The sequence below is a fragment of the Corvus kubaryi genome, unplaced genomic scaffold (assembly GCF_017639235.1).
Source record: "Corvus kubaryi isolate FWS band 111438036 unplaced genomic scaffold, C.kubaryi_AGA036_p1.0 split3-73, whole genome shotgun sequence".
Classification (NCBI taxonomy): domain Eukaryota; kingdom Metazoa; phylum Chordata; class Aves; order Passeriformes; family Corvidae; genus Corvus; species Corvus kubaryi.
In genome coordinates this window covers 13,408,455-13,426,672 of record NW_024582091.1, presented here as the reverse complement: position 1 = coordinate 13,426,672, position 18,218 = coordinate 13,408,455, and the positions used below count along the sequence as shown (strand labels likewise).

At 42.3% G+C, this 18,218-nt stretch overlaps 1 protein-coding gene and 1 long non-coding RNA gene across 2 annotated transcripts; both read right to left on the bottom strand.

The window, feature by feature from the left end:
* Positions 1 to 1,081: 1,081 nt before the first annotated feature.
* Positions 1,082 to 9,166, bottom strand: LOC121659301. Its single transcript, XR_006014262.1, has 3 exons — positions 7,027 to 9,166; positions 2,139 to 2,187; positions 1,082 to 1,395 (listed from the first exon to the last, which is right to left on the bottom strand). It is a non-coding gene; the product is annotated as an uncharacterized LOC121659301 (long non-coding RNA).
* A 2,375-nt stretch (positions 9,167 to 11,541) lies between these two features.
* LOC121659403 (nuclear receptor subfamily 0 group B member 2-like) lies at positions 11,542 to 17,772 on the bottom strand. Its single transcript, XM_042017487.1, is given in 3 exon segments — positions 11,542 to 11,729; positions 11,732 to 12,911; positions 13,675 to 17,772. Coding segments are annotated over 2 exon segments (687 nt in total). The 5' UTR covers positions 12,231 to 12,911; positions 13,675 to 17,772.
* Positions 17,773 to 18,218: the final 446 nt, after the last annotated feature.

Below are 18,218 nucleotides of genomic sequence, written 5' to 3'. Positions count from 1 at the left end.
TGCATATAATAAAATGTTAGCAATCTAGAATTGGAATTAGAAAGTTCTGGAATTAGAAAGTTTCCAGCCATCAGATCAGGAGGCTCTGTCCCATTATGCACTGTCCTATTAGGAAGAGGGTATGCAAACACATCCTAGATTATCTTCAGGTGGAACTTGATAAGTTTGGGGATGCAATCATATACAGAATTGATATCCACGATGAGTGAGACCAGATTGGATGTTGTAGGAGGACCTTCCTAGTCCCTGCCCTAATCTTATTTTCCTAATAATGATGCTGTTGACTCATATATATTGACCAGGACAGGTGCAGACAGACACACATTTGCCTCACTCACTTTCCAGGCCAACTGGATGCCACCCACTTCTGGAATCTGTGTAGCTGGAGTGGCCCAGGGCTGTACCCAAGTTGTTGAATCTGTGCAAATACATGACTTTCAGATCTGAACTGGCTTGCTTTCGTCCAACTTGGAGTGTGGGCGAGGGAGTCCACACCTATCCATACACCCTCAGAAAGCTGTGCAGAGCTCACATGTTCGGTGCCTCAGAGGAGTGTGAAAACTACATAGATTAGGGATGAAGGGACTGTACAGGATGATGTAGCAGAGCTGTGGGGACTCAAGATCCCAGAAGAAATATAGTACCAACATCTGCCAGTCCAGGGTGCCACAGCAGCATGGTCAGGAGCCACATGCAACACCTCTGTGGTCGCTTCTGTATGACAGTGTGGTGTTTGGTAGCAGACTGGTCTGATACACCACCATTATGTACCATGTCACCAGGAATGACAACTTACTCTTACGCCTTTGGTTGCCCTCCCAGTTGTGCTGAGCTCCTAGACAACGCTGCACAGTAGAGATGGTGCCACTGTTCCTCCTGGTTAGAGCATCCCTTCCTTGTCTGTGATCACACTTTGTGTCTTGATCCCAGGAGCTGCATTGCTCCTCAACAGATCTGCAACCTCCTGCTCATGCCGCAGTGACCACAGCCATCTACTGCATCAAGTTATGTTCCAAGGCACCAACTGATATTTGTATATTTGGAAGCAAACATTTGTCTGTTATAGGTGTATGACAGATTATGTTTTATTGCTAATAAGATCCTGGTAAGGAAAGATTATTGGACCCTTCACAGTGTGGTCGTCTGCACAAACAAGACCTTTATTTTTCACACTAGATTTCCGTTTTTCCCTCCAAGTAAAAATCTACAGTTTATGAGTGTGTGTGGGTCACACTGTTTCTGCTGTGACTGAAAGGGGACCATTCCCATGCTACTTGAAGCTTGGCATTCTTGGCTCCTGAGATTACTTGCAGATAGCTGTGGCCATGTCTTCCTTTGATGAAGATGTTCTTATCTTAGGTGAGATGTGGAGTGCTTCATCTTGCAACATTTCTGCTACCCCCCCAGGCAGAGAAAGAGAGAGACAACACAGGAAGAATGACAACTTGTACTTTCAAAATCACAACCTAATAAGGACAACAGTTGATAACAAGCCCAAGCAAAACCAAACTACTGACTCACCCTCCTCTTTCCTAGCCTACTGGGAAAGATTGAGGATTTCTGTACAAATAGTAACACTGTCTTCAATGAGATCCCTTTTTTGTCATTAAAGGAATTGATGCTTTTTTAGACTATACATTTATTATAGAAACTTGTCTCCATTTTTTCCCCTGAGTCAGGCTGCTTTTATCAGCAGACCTGTGATAGAAAAGGGGCATATATTTCCTTGTGTGCCTCTATTAATGTGAAGTAAAGAACTGCACATTTCACACACCCATACCCTACAACAGTGCCCTGTCTGCAAATAAAACTGTCTGAGATTGTAACTTACAAGTGCTTTCTAGCAAAAGTGAAATTTTCGGTTTTGAATTAAATATCTTTGTTTCTAGAAAAGAGGTAAGAAAGGCATTCCACAGGAAAAACAAAAAAACCCAACCAAACAAAAAAAGTCTATAGAAATATTAACATAGATAATATAGATAGGACATAGATTTATAAATGTGATGTCCTGTGTGTGCCTTCTTAGGCATTTATGGGCAGATGAATAAAATCACAGAATTAACTTTGTTTCCAAGCCTAGATCAGGTTTTTGTTATTAGAAATACATGTTTAGCTGAAAGCATAAGTCCAAAACCTACTGTTTAAAGAAGACCGGGACTGCAAATCCAAGCATGCTTCTGACGTTAACTGGAAGACATTAAAGTTAGTATTGCAGGTGCAAACCAGATCCAGAACACTTCTGTATATGCCGCAGAGGTAGGATTAATCTCATTTTTACCATATGAAGTTAGGCAGTGAATCTCAAATGGTCAGGTGGGCTCCTTAGCCGTATCAATAGGCAGAGGTAAAGCACTTCATAGTGTGATTTATCCAAAACTAAGGTAGGTGTCTGAGAGAAGGGAGGCATATCTCCCTCAGAGCATGTCCCTCTCCATGCTCTAGAGAGAGTGCAAGTGACTCTCTTGCAAGATGGATCCCACCACTGGAAACGGCATGTTACTTTTGCTACAGGATCACTGCCTTACTTGGTGCTTACTAAAGCTTGATCTTCAGTATCTTCTCTATTTATCCCTTCCCTGTAGTGTGTAGGCTTCTCCATTATTTTAGTGTGTGCTGCTGAATTTAGCATAGAACACTGAATTTATTAATTTTCAGTGGGATTCCCTCATGTTCTCAAGTACAGTATTTGTTAGCTCTTTACAAACACTGATTAAAATCTTCAAAGATGTGTCTAAAAAGAAAGGCATTATTATCACTTCCTTTTACATAGGAGGAATGAAAACACCTAGATTAGAGTTGCTGAAAGCTTCCTGCACTTCAGGTGTGCACAGACTGATTTTTCAGAGCTTACAGCACTATACATCATTTTGGAAGTGTGAGACACAGCCTGTGGTGACCTTTCCCAGGTCTTGTATTTGCCACTGTGAAAAACTATCACCTTTTACTCCAGTCAGCACTGTTAGTAGCAATCTTTTCCTGGGACAATACTACTCTGGAATAATGCCACTTGAATTTACATGGCTGGCCCACAGTCTGTAAGGTGTCATTCATCCAATTTCACTGTAAGGGCATTGTTCCTGGCCCTGCAGATCCATTTTAATTCAGGTTCTGCAATGATGGTGCTGCAACAAAAGCAGCTGAGCCGTAGCCGACAGCAGCCTCCTCCATTTCACAGTCATAACAAACTCCCACAGCACAGGCCATTCTTTGCCCTAAGTAAGGCAGGGAGTCCTGAGGGGAAACCACAGGAGTTTGTAACCAGGTCATTAAAAGAGTTTATGATCATGTTCGGAAGGAGACTGGAGTAAGGTTTCACAAACAATTTGAATTTACTTTTTCATTCTTGATTTTGCAAGTACAGGTTTCTTCTAACAATTTAAAAATATTGCCATACAGAATTTTGAATAAGTCAGCCACAGGAGAGGAGAGGTGTCTCTGAGTGAAAGCTCTGCCTGGGTCATCAGCAGTGGCAGGTGCTTTATCTGGCACGCTTCCAGCAGCCAAGTTCACAGTCTAGGTGATGGCAATGCTGTCGTCTCCTGGGCACTAGAGGGGGATGGATACACATGCTTCGTTGGTGGATTTCACAGCTGGAGAAACAGTCCTTCTGTTTTCAGTTCCAGAAGCTAAAGAAAGTGGTTACAAACCTTTCCTCGTTGCTTCTCTCTCCCTCGCTCTCTCTTTTTTTTTTTTTTCTGGTGTAGGGATTTTCTGTTGTTATCTTCTTGCCTTCTGTTCATTTCTGTCTCTGCTTCTTCATTCTGATGCATTATTTCCATTGACTTCCAAAGGCTCTCTGGTGCTATGCCTTTCCACCTTCCAGGAAGAGCTCCTGTTTTTGCTCCTAACCTCTGCTCACAATCCCTCACCTCTCCTGTTCCTGCCAGTTTCTTGTACCTGCACAGCCTCCACCTTCATATGAAGCTTAAGTACAGTAAATACCAGTTCTTACTCTGTCCTCAGCAAGACAGTGGTATCTCAGCCCCTTTGAACAAGATACCAAGATTATTACAACTCATGCTCCCTACATGATCGGGTCTGAGATAGGGAATGTTTGGTTACACAGCATTAGCTCAAGGTTGTTGTGGTTTTTAACTGCATACATACTAAAGAAGATGTGTTTCATTAAAGACCTGTTGAAGGACTGAATCTTGTATTCAATGCATGGTGAGGTGAGATCCATGAGTATCAGTTCTTGTGGGAGTTCCCTTTGAAGCCTAGTATTTGTCTTCATGGTAGAAGGTGAAGTCATCTTGAAAACCCAAGACGTTGACCACAATCTTCCCTGTGGAGCACTAGGCATTCTTTTCAGACAGCTGGTTACATAGACACACACCAGGCTAAAAGAATTGTCAGCAAATACAGCATTGTTTTCCAGGTGAGCCAAGCCATGGGAACTTGTTGGCGTCATGCCCTCCAGTTCAAGGAAAGCTGAGTGGAAGCTGTTGTATATCATGTAGATAAAGTCAAAGACCTTGAACAAGTTTTGATAACAAATAAAGCTGTGAGCAGAGACTGTCTGGCATGCTCTCATTAGCCTGAAATTCAGGCTACAGAACCATGAACCCTCTCCTGGGTTCAAGTTGTTGGTGAGTCATTAAGCAGGCCTTTGACTTAGGAAGGTAAGCTGGATTCTGCATACAAATGAGCACTCTTAATGAGCTGCTTCTGTCCCTCTCTCCTCCTTTTTTTGTTCATCCTTTTTGCTCCTCTCTCTAAGCCCCCAAGGCTGTTTCTCATTTTACATGTTTTCTGTACATTTTACCTCTTTCTGAAATTTCTCACTCCTCCCACTGAGATGAGGGTATTTCTTCCCCTCTCTGCACTCTTCACACCAGCAGTGGGAGCACTGAGATGAGAGCATAGCTCTTCCCATTTCCATTACAGAAGGGGAAGGTCAGCTGAGCCCTGCTCCTTCCACCCCAGTCTGTGCTGCACTGTCTCAGTGCAAGTGGAGCATCTGTAGTAAAGGTAGAAGCTTATAGGACTTGGGAGGTGTTTGAGAAACTCGTACATCTGCTACCAAATGATACTGTAAATACCAAATGTACAAATGCCAGTTTTGGATGTATTCTGCTTGCTTAAATCTTAAGAAGAACAGACAAAAAGCAAATGTGTGGAACTAATATTTTCATTCAGCATCACAAACAACTAACCATGTTACCCTGCACTAGCTGGTCTGTGGCAGTACTATTGAACCATTTTAACAAAAGAAAAGCTACCAAAAACTTCTGCTCTGAGGGCTTTCCATGGAAAATATCAGCCCAAAAATATTCAGTTCTGAAAGGTTTCATTAGCTTAGGGACATAGGGAGGTGAGTTGTGTAGAGGGTGTTACTTCCATGATCACTCTAGTACCCAGGGGTTTAGTTGGTTTGTCTTGTTTGGGCTTTGCTTTTTCCACTTTATTTTTGCAACTTACTCCTCAGTTAACAAAGTGGGGGGAAAATGTGTGTTCTTTTGTCAAAACTGGTAGGTACTAAACTCTTACTATTATTTAAACTTCTTTTTTCCTGTAGTTGTTTGACTTCTAAGAGTCCTTTCAACATCCATCTCTGTTGATGTGCATTGGTACATATATATATATACACATATATGTGTACACAAGTTCTCTTTCCTCTGACTTTAGCTTGACATTCTAAGGAATTCTAAGCTATCATACTCTTTGTTGACCTGTCTGTCTCCCTGTTTGTCAGCCCCCATTTGGTGAATTTGAGCCCCCTTGCCAAGCAAAACTAGGTTAGACCCAGTACTGAAAAAACTCAGAAATTAATTCCCTTAAATTTCATGGAAACCATTGGGAGAGGAACGGGACAGGAAATGGATACAAATAGCTTCCCCTATTGCCGCTAAAGTATAAGCTCAATGTTTTTTTCCATCCTGACAGATGGCCAGTCAGCACACACATCACTTGGCACCCATCCCAACACGTGCTGCCTGTTCTCCAGCCAGATGGGTAGGAGACAGAGAGATTTTTCGGGCATGCCATAGTGCATTTGGAGGTGGAGATGTGGAACTCTTGCAGTAAGAGATGTAGGAACAGATTGTACACATCTGTAGGAAACCATATTTTAGCATTTCTGCTGTCCAAGGAATATCTGACATCTATTTGGAAGGAAGTGAGGGTAATTATAAGAGGGTACATGGAGTGCTAAAGGGAAAAGGTCTTAAATATGTAGGAAACTGGGCTACATCAGTTCTGCCACTTATGGCATGACACAGTAACTTTCAGCCTTTGTTATTCCCATTCTGGAAACAATCCTGCACCATGGCTTTTGTCCATCAACAAACTTTTGATTCATGTTGTGTAGTTCCTTAGTTAGGGAAGGACTTTTTAGAGGGATTTAATGCCCACTGCTTGCTGCAAGACTTAGAAAAGAACCTCTAAGAAAGCAGTTTAGTAAGGGGGAGCTCCATCCAGCAATTACAGCCAAGGACTAGAGTTCTGAGTGGAACAGAAAAAGGTTTGGGATCAGGGACTGGCAAGGAAAAGGAAGGATTTATACTGATTTTACCATTGATCAGCCTTTTATGTACCTATCTTCAACTGAATAAAATTGGCCATTGCCCCTGGTCCTTAAAGCCAAAAGCATATAGTATAAACTGCTGTAAAAATGCTCACTAGAAATAATACAGCTGAACCTAGCACAACTGGAAAGCATGCTGGTGCTCCTAGAGAATCTTTAAACACTTAGACCAAGGTTAAAGCACACAGTATCATGAAATGCTTCATTTTCTCTGCTTTTAATTCTAAAATGTTACAAAATTACTTCATCATTGAAGCATATATGGCTTACAAATATACATCAATGATTTGTTCAAAATGTGTTTATTTAGCTCATAGTATTCTCTCATCTCTTCAAAATTAAATATTTTAGAGCTCAGATGTCATTTGTTTTCAAAGCCAGTCTGGCTTGATATATCGGGTTTCTATAAATAGTACATTTAGGGTGGCCTCTCCTAGGACAGGCCTGAAGAAGAGCTCATCAATAGCATCTGCATCAATGTCTCAAAGAGAGGTGATTACCTGAAGAATCCAAGCAAACCTTCCAAGGCTTCCAAGGAGCATTGTTGAGATAAACTCCATCAGGGCTTTCTGAGCTTCCTGCTGCAGTGTTTGTACATAAGGGAGACATTTCAGGACACGACATTCTGTTGAAACAAAAAGTAAAATAACGAATCCTGAGTAAACACTTCTGTTCTGTGCCCTTCATAGTGGGTGTCTGTATTTCTGGCTTATAGCACTACTTTCTCTGTAGAAAAAAACACTTTCTAACATAACTTTTGGAAAAAGAATATATGTGTAACTCAATAATTTGAATGAGCATTGGGCAGCATTGTAAGCACATTGGAATCTAGCCCATTACATTAAAATTCAGCTTTGAAAAAAGCAGGTAATTTTGACTCAGTACAGATGGAGAAGAAGTTTTGTAGTGTTGTCTACCCACCAAATGATGCTGAGATAGTAGTCTGGGCAGGTGGAAATACTCCACGTCTGATCTACCCTACCCAGGTAACATCAGGAGATGGAGGTGATGGTTTGGAGCAGTGAGCAGGCTCGCAGCCTCAAGACGTAGGTTTCCAGTACACCTAGCCCCATCTCCATCCTACTGTTGCCTACAAGACTAACCTGGGGCACTGTGGTTCACCACACTATGTGGGTATCTTCATTTGCAATCTAAAAAGAGCAAGAGGATTGCCTCAGCCATTTCTGAAGAAGGAGTGGTCTTTGCCCTGTGGAGTCATGGTCTTGAGCCTCAATCACATACCTCCCAAAGCCTGTGACCTGCTGGCTCACTGAGTGTTTTTGTGGGTGCCAGAACTCAGAGCTAAGGACACCCTGTGTTCATCCTTTGCCTCTGGAGGGATTGCCTTGTCATGTAGCTCTCAGCAACCTGTTGCCTCCTGTCCTCACTCTCTAAGGATAACAATATCTCTTCTTTCCTGGGATTGTTGCAGTCTGGACAGAAGGTAGAACATACCATTTGTCATCTTTTACAGCGACTGACTCCATACCTACCTGGAAGAGAATCTGAATATCTTACAGCAGGGAGTGTTTCACACAGGATCATTCATTTGTGTGGAAGTTCAGCATTCTTGCCTCGTGCCCTGTACTAGGGCAAAACCAACCTGGTTGGGTTTTCTTCTGTAAGTCTGTAACTGGCTGACTGTTGTCAGCCTTCAGCAATTCTCTTCTTCCTAAACATCACTTCCAGAGAAGAAGTGTCAGCCAAACCTGCAACCAGGCTAGCCAGAAATGAAGAGTTTGGAAAAGTCATCATCTCCCCCAGGATTACCAGCAGCTGCAAGCTGTGAGGATGATTCCAAATATTAGATTTTTCATGGAAAGGAAATTGTCAGGATTTTGTGGATTCAGGATGAAGTTGAAATAGTTTATATCCCTTCAAATATGTTTAATTTCCCCATTTGGTCTTCTTTTCTATGTAACCAAACACTGGTTTTAATTTACATATAATGAGACACTTCTTGTTCTGAGATCTGTTGTAAAAATATTCAGTAAAACACATGTTTCCAGCTGAACTGTAACTCTCTTAGGAGTATCTTTTTTTTTAACAAAAGCCCTGCCACAGCCTTGATGGAGTTTTTGAATATATATGCACACATAAACATGTATATCTATGGCACTGATATAATAACAGCACCGTGTTTCACTGTTCCCATCTCTTCACTGTGCAATCCCAATTGCTCTTCAGACAACTGTCAAAAACACAAGAATGTTTTCACCTCACTCTGTGCTGTTTCTGTGTGGCAGAACAGTCCTATTTCTTCCTCTGACTTATTGCCTGGGTCCTAGTAGAGAAGGCCTTGCAGCTGGACCCTTAACCCACAGACACTGAGACCACTCCAAAGCCACCCAGCCAAAGCTCCCCTGGGAAGAGCAGGGATGCCAATATGTTCTGGAGAGTCTGCATTCTGTTGATGTGAGGTGCCGGTTTCCCCTCAGGGGCTGGGTGTACAATTTCTTCTTCGCATGTTGTTGCTGGCCCAGATGTGGTCAATCAGTAACCCAGCCAGAGCCTCCCCCATTGAGGTTCTGCACAGATTCTGTTGTTATTTCCAGCTCTGGGGCCCTCAGCATAAGAAGGACATGGACCTGCTGGAATGACTCCAGAGGACAGCCCTGAAGATGATCAGAGGGCTGGAACACCTCTCCTATGAACACAGGCTGAGAGAGCTGGGGTTGTTCAGCCTGGGGAAGAGAAGGCTTTAGAAAGACTTTATAGCAGCCTTCCAGTACCTAAATGGGCTTTACAAGAAAGCTGGAAAGGGACTTTTTACAAGGGCCTGTGGTGATAGGAGAAGGGGGAATGGCCTTGAACTGAAAGAAAGTAGGTAGGATTAGGCCAGATGTGTACAGAGCAATCCTTTACTGTGGGAGTGGTGAGGCACTGGAACAGCTTGCCCAGACATGTGAATGCCACATTCACAGCCCTGGAAGTTGGCCAGAAGGCCCGGCTGGATGGGGCTTTGAGGAACCTGGTCTAGTGGATAGTGTCACTCCTAATGACAGGGGGGTTGGACTAGGTGATCTTTAGTTTCCCTTCCAACCAAACCATTCTATGATTCTAGCAGGAGGACCTACACTCCATCATGCTGCCTGCCACCCTCTTGCCAAGGGGATTTTTCTAATGATAGTAAGCACAATATCTTTGTCACAAGAGATCACTCAGGGTACAAGCAAAGCTTTGCATAGTTGTATACTTCTTTTCCAATCAATTGCTGATACAGCTGCATACCTGGGTGTCCTGTTGAACTCCAGCTCATGACCCAGCTCTGGACTACTCTGTACCTGGCCCTTCCCCATTGCTTCAGTCAGTTTTGGTGGTCTTAAAAGAAGTAAAACATTAAGGGTGGTTATGAGGTTCCATAATCCAAGAGAGATGTTGCTCTCTTGGATTGTCAATTGTACCATTATCACTGCTGGTGGCTTCCTGAAATCCTCTTAGAACTGAAGCCTGCAAAAATATCAACATTTTGCCAAACATCAAGCCAAACCAGAAAAATTTGAAAATGTGTTGCAAATATGTAGAAAACATTTTCTGAGTTTGGTGGAAAGTGTTGAAAAACTATTAAAAATAGTAATTGTGAAACAACAGCTTTGTTTGCAGCAAAGGGTGGTTTGGGCTGTGTATAAACTCTGAGTACCTGTTTCAGCCCAGAGTTAGATGGTGAGTCTGTTTCATATGGAGGCTTCACTGAATCTAGGATTAACTGAAGTTCTCCAGACTGCCTTCTGCAGCTCATGGAGAAATATTCCACAGAATAGGGTCATCCCACCTAAGAGCTGAATGACACTGTGGAATGTGCTTGCAGACAGAATCAAGGGCTGCTGGCTCTCTCATACAGCACCCGGGGGAAGCAGCAGGCCTTAGAAGGCACAAATCCAGAACATAACCCTGCTTCTGCTACTTTCTACTTAGGTGAAAATTGCATTTTACCCACAGAGACAATAAAAATGCCAGCTAGTTAAACTGTGTAAGCTGCTGTAGATGAGGCCTTTCTCCTCTTATCATCCCCCTGGATATAACCAGTGGTTTCTTTCAGCCTGATTTTATTGTGAAAAAAGTTTGCACTGAAACGAACTCTGCTGGTTTGATGCTGCAGCATAGACACTCAAGGCAATACCAAGCATCTGGATGACATTACACCTCAAGAATCAGAATTTGAATCCCATTGGAAACAAATATAAAGTCACACAGCCTTTGAGCAGCCTATAAACCATCCACCACGAGCAATATAATGGAACAACCGAAGCATTCAAGTATCCTTTTGGTGCAGTCCCAAGTATAGCACACTGCTGACAGTGCAGCCAAGAGCAGTGATTGCTGTGGAAGGAGCCGGGGGTCTGAGCCAGCGCAAGCTGGAGTCAATAAGTCTTTCCATTTACTTTAGTGTACTTAGAGCTCAGCTTTTACTGACTCATGCACTCCATGGTGCTGACCGAGGCAACCTTCCTTCCTAAGGAGCTTGAACTTGGCATCAGAAGCGAGAGGATGCAATCAGTAGTCCTAGTTTGCTCTGTGACTGCTGTGCCAGGGTTTCAATGTAGACATACTAAATTATATAAATAAAAGGATATAAATAAATAAAGGCTGTGTAACCTCAACACAGCATCCTTTTCCTCACTGATGAAAGGCAGATGGTTATTTTATCTTCTCCTCCAGTGAGGGAGCCTTTGTTAAAATACTTCTGATGTTCACATCACGTACCCAGGTACCATCTCTCCTTTGCTGTGAAGTGAGGGTGAGGCTGCTTTATTACCTTTGAACTGGAAATCAGTTTGAAGTGACACAGTTAATTCTTTATGACTTAAAATTTGTCTAATAGAGGTTGTTTTGGCTTACAGTGAGTGACCTACTGCACATGTCGAAGCAACCAAAATAAACCACATCAGGCAGAAAAACCGTTAAATGTGGAATACAGGTTTTTGAGAACATTTAACTACATTCATAGAAAAGAATAAAACTAAACATTTGTCTATATGTAAATGAAAATGTCAAATATCTTTCTAGGCACATAATCATCTATGTAAGTTCTTGGAGGACTTAGCAGAATTAAAAAGAATAATTCCTTTAAGAGAGGCATATTATTTTGCACTTATGTCCAGGTCCCAGAATTTCCACAATAAATTCTTCATCTTCTGAACTTCTGCTAAAGATGCTCCTGCTGATGAGCTGCCCAGTTCATTCATAGCTGTCAAAGACTGACAAAGAGGATTTTTTTCAATAAACTAATGGCCGGAATCTCTCTCAGGTCAAAATCCACCCCTTCTTGTGCCACACCCAGAACAAAAAGAGGGGCCCAGTTCTGTTGTATGAGGACAAACTGATCCTCCCAAGGCATGTGATAAAAGGAAGGTAAGTTTCTAATAAAAGTTGAAGTCTTCACCAGCACTTCAGAAGCTTTTCTGCATGTGGCTTCTGGTGTTTTCAGGACAACTCTTCTCCTGCCCAAACAAGGGCAGCCTTTGCTTCCTGTGGAGCAGTGGGGACTGCAGTGCTGCTGGTGCCACTTGGTCTCACTTCCATGCTCTTTGTTAAGGATCTGGTACAGGACGCTTTTAGAATGGTGTGTCTCACTCTGGCATTTCCCAGATTTCTCAGCTGGGATCTTGACAGCCATGGAGGCAGAGTTCCCTGTGGCAGGAAACAGCATGTCTGGAGCTATGTCAGCAGCAGGGGAGGGCATTTCTGCCATGCAGGGAGGCATTGTGTGCTAGCATACACATGGGCAGGTGCTGAAAAGTAGTATGACCCTGATCCATGAGGTTACCTTGAACTTTGCTTGCACCAGTGTGTTTCGAACAAGGCGTGGCTGCAGGTTGCTGTAGCCCCAGGGCAGCAGGTGGCGTGGGCCAGTCCTGGGGACAGTCCTGGGGATGGAAAACCTGTGTTTCAGAATTACCTCATGTTTCTGTGAGATTTGAGAGAGACTTCAGAGAAAGTCAGCTGTTGGAGCTCATGACAGTGTTCTCTCTTGCATTTCACAAATGATCATTTCAAACTCAGAATATGAGGGCTTAGAGTCATAGAATTGATTAGGTTGGAAAAAACCTTTAAGATCATCAAGGCCAGCCATTAACCCAGCACTGCCAAGTCCACCACTAAACCATGTCCTCAAGTGCCACATTTGCATGCTTTTAAATGCCTCCGGGAATGGTGTCTGGGCATCTGGGCAGCAATGCAGAACAAGACAACGTTAAGACATCCAGTACAGTTTCCTCCTTAACTTCAGAATATTTCTCCCAGACAGGCCGTGTAATTAAATTTTCCTCATACAAACTGATGAAGAAAAAATGGCAATTCATACTGCTGTACATGTGAACTTCTATAGCAGCTCAAGAGCTGAATGATTGAATTGTCAGGACTCTTCACTCAACCTCAGGGAACACTAAGCAGCAGGAATGAAAGAAACTCTTGCCTTAATAAGAAGAAATTGATACTTCAGGTTTTTGTTACTTCACACTCTCTTGCTTGCTCTTATACAGGGGAAAAGGTACTAAGTTTTTTTCACCAAGCATAATGTTTATGCATTCCTACCATTTGGGCTCTTAGCATGTTTTAGCAAAAACTGAGCATTAAAAACAACAGCCTGAAGGTCTTCATTTGACAGATCTCCAAGCCTTTGGCATGTAAAGGCCCCCCTCCATCAGATGCATAGCTGCAAATTTGGGTTTTGCTACAACAGGATTTTTTTTTTCCATGCTGGGCCACTTTAAAATTTTCATTTATTTACGTCTTCATGATATTTATGTTGCAAAATTTTCCCCTTCTGAGGAGTTAAAAAATGGAGAAAGAGGTGACTGCTCCAAAGTTGAGAAATTTAGGAGTGTAGTGCTGCTGAGGTGCAGCTACTACTGACTGCCGTGGAGGTCCAGGGCACACACAGCATTGAATACCTGGTGGGGTTTACTTGTTCACCTCCCCATTCATACAACAGCTCCCTGCTGCTGTCCATTCCTGGGGCTAGAGGAGCTTACATGGCAATCTTATCCTTACCTTGGCAGTAGCCAAACATGACTCTTTCAGGAAGAGTGTATGACATATACCACTCTTCTCATGGCTATTTTTCTTGTCTTCAATAATTTGCAGCTTAGGGAAATCCCAAACCAGAATGGTTTTGTGCATTTAATAACTTTCAAATAATTTCTAACCTATGCTCTTCTGCAGCCTGCTCCCAAAGCCACATGAACATCTACATCAGCCTATGTCAAGGAGCTCTGTGGATGCCTGTGAGCGAGACAAAACTTGATCAAACACGACATTTACTGGATCTGGTGCCTTCTTGCTCTTTTACTGTGAAGAAAAAAAAGGGAATCAATCAATCCATATTCACCCTCTCTATAGCTTGCTGTATTTTATAAATCTACTATTATTTCATATGGGCTATAAGAAGGAAACAACTTCCTAGGAAACTGACAGCAGCCCGTCTGGAGTCACACCAGGTTGATATATGCACATATTCCTTGATTCAGTGACCTTTTATCTCTCTGCTCTCACTTGCAAACATTTAATTGGCCTATAAACATCCATATGACTTCAGAACACAAATCCCTAGGAGTTTTATACAACAATTTTCTGGGAGGAGTTGGGTGAATTCCATGTCACGGGTACTTTTGAGGACAGCCGATCTCTCTAGCAGCCTTAAAAAGAGGAAGCAGTAATAAAACCATTATCTTTCTAAAAGGGTTACATTTCCTTCACCTTTCTTGAGCAATAAAGGCATACATTTCTCAGCTAGAGAAACCAAGAGCTACCATTCAGACTGCCAGCTTTGGCTAGGCAGATACTGGGAAATGTCAGGCCCACGTTGAAGCCTGCTCAGCTTTTAAACAAGTTCTGAAACAGTGTCTTTACCTTAAGAGAATGCCATCTAAAAGTAGGATTTGGCCCTTATATCTGAAGCAAGTCTACATGAATAATGAATCCAGTTAATTTAAACATGTTCAGCCTATCTTGAAGCTTAAGTGATTGAGGGTAAGCATGTGCTTAAAATACTTTGGTTGGTTATATCTGCTAGAACCAGCATCTTTTTGATGATAGCCATTTGAATAAAAGTGGCAAATTAATAGAGAGGCAGGTGCCCTGCAGTGAAATCCGCACTGTAACTGTTGTCTATCACTGAAACCAGGCCTGTTTTAAATTTGCCTCTGGTGAGTGAGTTAGATAGAAGGCAAGTGTCTCTCAACTTCTGCCCCAAATCTTGATGTGAACAGGAGTTCTAAGAAGCCCAATCCTAAAAACCTACCCAAGGCATCTATATTAAACTCATGTCCTGCTGTTCTTTGTTTCAAGAAACACTGGAGCAGCACTTAAAGTGACTTTTTGACGGGTGCTGCTCACTGACTGAAGTAGGGGGAGTGTTTATCTTCATTTTAAACCAAGGACATTTTGTTAGACATTTTATGCTGCCCGACCATAGCTCAGCTGTTGCAAATGTGAATGCAAACATGTGCCATCTGGAGCTATAACCATATACAAGACTAAAATATTAGCACAGAAAGTAAATAACAGCTCTGCGGTGCTCCTCAGGCAGAAGACAGGATGACACAGGAACATATTTCTTAAGTCTTCAGTTTCTTATAAATCTAAAGAAGCAAGAGACTTCTTTGTATACATATGCATAAATAAACCCAAAAGGGCTCTTCATGTTGTTTAAGCAAGCAAAGAAACAAACAAACAAAATCCCCCAAACAAAACAACAAACAAACAAGCAAAATCAAGCAAACCCAGCTGGATAAGTAATCTCTTTCCACGATTTTTTAATAGCTCTAACCTGCCTTGCAGTAACATGGGTTCAGAACCTTTTAATAACTTTGCATGCCATAGCAGATGTGCTGCTTCTGGGACGTTTCTCCCTTGGTGACAGGTAAGGGATTGGTTTAAGTCATGTTCAGAAATGGGCACGGATCTGGAGACATGAATAGCTTTTACACTGCCCAACACCAATTGTTTGCTATCTTCATATTAAAATTTTTACAAGGGTAAATTGGCAATTTTTGTAAGGGCACACCTTGGGATGTAGAGATTCTAAAATAAACAAGAAGTGACCTTGTACGAGTTTGTGCAATTTTTCTCCAGCTCCCCCACTGAGGAGATGGTGTTTGTACAGTCATCCTTATCAGCACTGGGACAGGCACCATCTGTCATTTTAAATACAGATAGATGTACCACTTATAATTGCTCAGCCGGTGAAACATGCTGCAAAGCAAAGTTAGAAAATGCTCCTGGCTAGCAATGCCATCTCCAGAGAAGCACTGAAAAGGCAGCTCCTCCTTCGGCCCCCTCCCCTGCTGAGAAGAGTGGTTAAGATGATAAACTTTTTAATGTAGTATGGAGCCCACTATCACATTAAAGTTAAGTCTGTCTTATATCATTGAAGATAAATGCCTAATCTAGTGATTAGCACTCTATAAATACCACAGATTAGCGAGCGAAGGTTAGATGGCAGAAGAGATATGTGGTGTATATCTTCAGACTTGCCTTTATACATTTCATTTATGATCAGATGAGCAAGGCCCAAGAAACTAAATCCCAAACTCTTTCATTTTATTTTGAAATGTATAGGGGGCAAAAAGATAGGAAGATGTCTTCTGCCAGAAGCATAGGACTAATGTATTGCATTTTCCCTGTGATAAAATTAACATGCCCAGACTTCCCTCACTGTTTGCTGTAGGATAACTTCTCTACCAATAATTCTTGAATTAAGTGTCTGTCTGTTCGAACTGGGGAAAAGGAAGAAAGCAGTTCTATCTCAAAATCTGGATTTTCTATGAAGTCAGAGTACTTACAATCTGATAATTCTCTGGTATTACATACAAGGGATACTCAATCTGTTAAACCTTTACCTGACTGGCACCACTGTAGGCCAATAAGGGCAAGATCCTGCCAGCCTTTAGGCCATTTTTTCTTTAGGAATAGGTTGCTCTGACAGAACTGGGGAGAAAGAAGAGATGTTGAGTCATATATATATATATTGTAAATTTTAAATTAATTTTTTCTATCTCCATGTGTGAGGCTCTGCTGTCAAGATACTTTGGGGAAAGAGCCAGATTTCTGAGAATCATGGGGTCCAGCAGTGGTGAAGGAGAAAGACTGAAAACTTTGCCAGAGAGCAGTATAGTTCTGAGCAAAGAGTCCCGTGATCTTATGGCTAAGGAAATTAATTTCAAATGCTCAAACCCAGAGAAAGATAGTCACAGTCTCTCCTTAGAAAGGACTAGGCTGCTGAGAGAGTAGAAGATCCTGAAACCTGAAAATGTTAAGTAGTACAGGTTAAAAACAGAAGGGAGGGAAAGGAGGAAAAGATCAGTCTGAGCACATTTAATAAGAGCAGATTATGACAGGAAAAATGCTATTTGCAAATAGTTGTATGAAGATGTGGGTTGCTGAGTCAAAGGTGGCCACAAGACACAGGCACTTCCATGCTGTTCGGTGGTAGTTGGAAAGACATTCAGACCTTCTTCTGGACCTGTTTCTGTATACAGTAAATTATTTAGTCTTGAAACTTCTGTGTTGCAAGATCAACTGCTGCTTATTCTGGCATTTATGTTATTTCTGTCACTCTGAAAAACAGCTCTGAGATTTTTAGAACCATGCACATTTGCAAAAATCATATTTTTGGAAGAGAAATCTGGCTCTATTTGTCTCATGAAAGTCTGCACTTAACCACTTCTTTCAAAAACGCTATTATTTTAAGGTCAGTGGAAACTCCATTAAAGTGTTTCAGGAAATAATCAGATCATTAGAGCAATGGAAACTGAAATATATGCAATGTACTGATTTCAAACACATTATAAAACTGGGCAAGAAATCAAGTATGTAACGTTCTTCTTTGGGACTCACACAGTTCCAGAGTGATTTTATCATGCTACATGCCAGTGACTGCTCCTAGCTTGCAGCGGCAACTGGAAGGTATTCTTCCTTCAGAGATGCATCCATTGTCACCTCTCAAACCAGCCTTTGAAACTAAGCAGAGACATACCTTTTTCTCCCTTAGCTACCTGGGGAAACACATGTATGAGGATCTTTGTCCTCAGGAGTGTGTCTGATACCTAGTACTCCCACCTTGAATGGAACACCTTAGAATCCAGCCATGTACTTGAAATTGTGCTCAGAAAGGCAAGGTTTGAAAACCACAGATCAGTTTAACCGCAAGCCCTATGTGCATACATTAAAAGAAACTACAGACCAAGAGAAGCATGTGTCTGCAGTGTTTAGTTAGTGCCCAACTGTCCTTTCACCCTCCCCAGTTCCTGTGTGTCCTGGGTTGCAGTGTATTCTATTACCATCCCCATCAGCTGTTAAAATCAGGTGGGGCAGTGTTTCCTTGCCTCCTTCCCCCCAGACTATCTTGCTGTTAATTGCCCATCATTGTCCTGCCGCCTGACTCAGAGATAACTCCCTCCGGACTATCTTCTGTTAATGAGCCTAATCAACACTCTGCCTCATGACTCGTTACCCCATTGTGAGATGCTCCACCCAGAGGGAGGAACCAAGCATCCCATCGTGGATATAAGCTGAGGCTGAACACCAGAGACACGGGGCTTCCCACTGGATTTCCAGAGGACAGGAGCTACACAGCCACCACTGGACTTCCAGAGGAAGAGCAGACTGTTTTACTACAGGATCACTGCTTCAGAGGACTGCAGCCACCATTCCACCAGACTGCTACCACCACCCTGCCTAACAGGGTGTC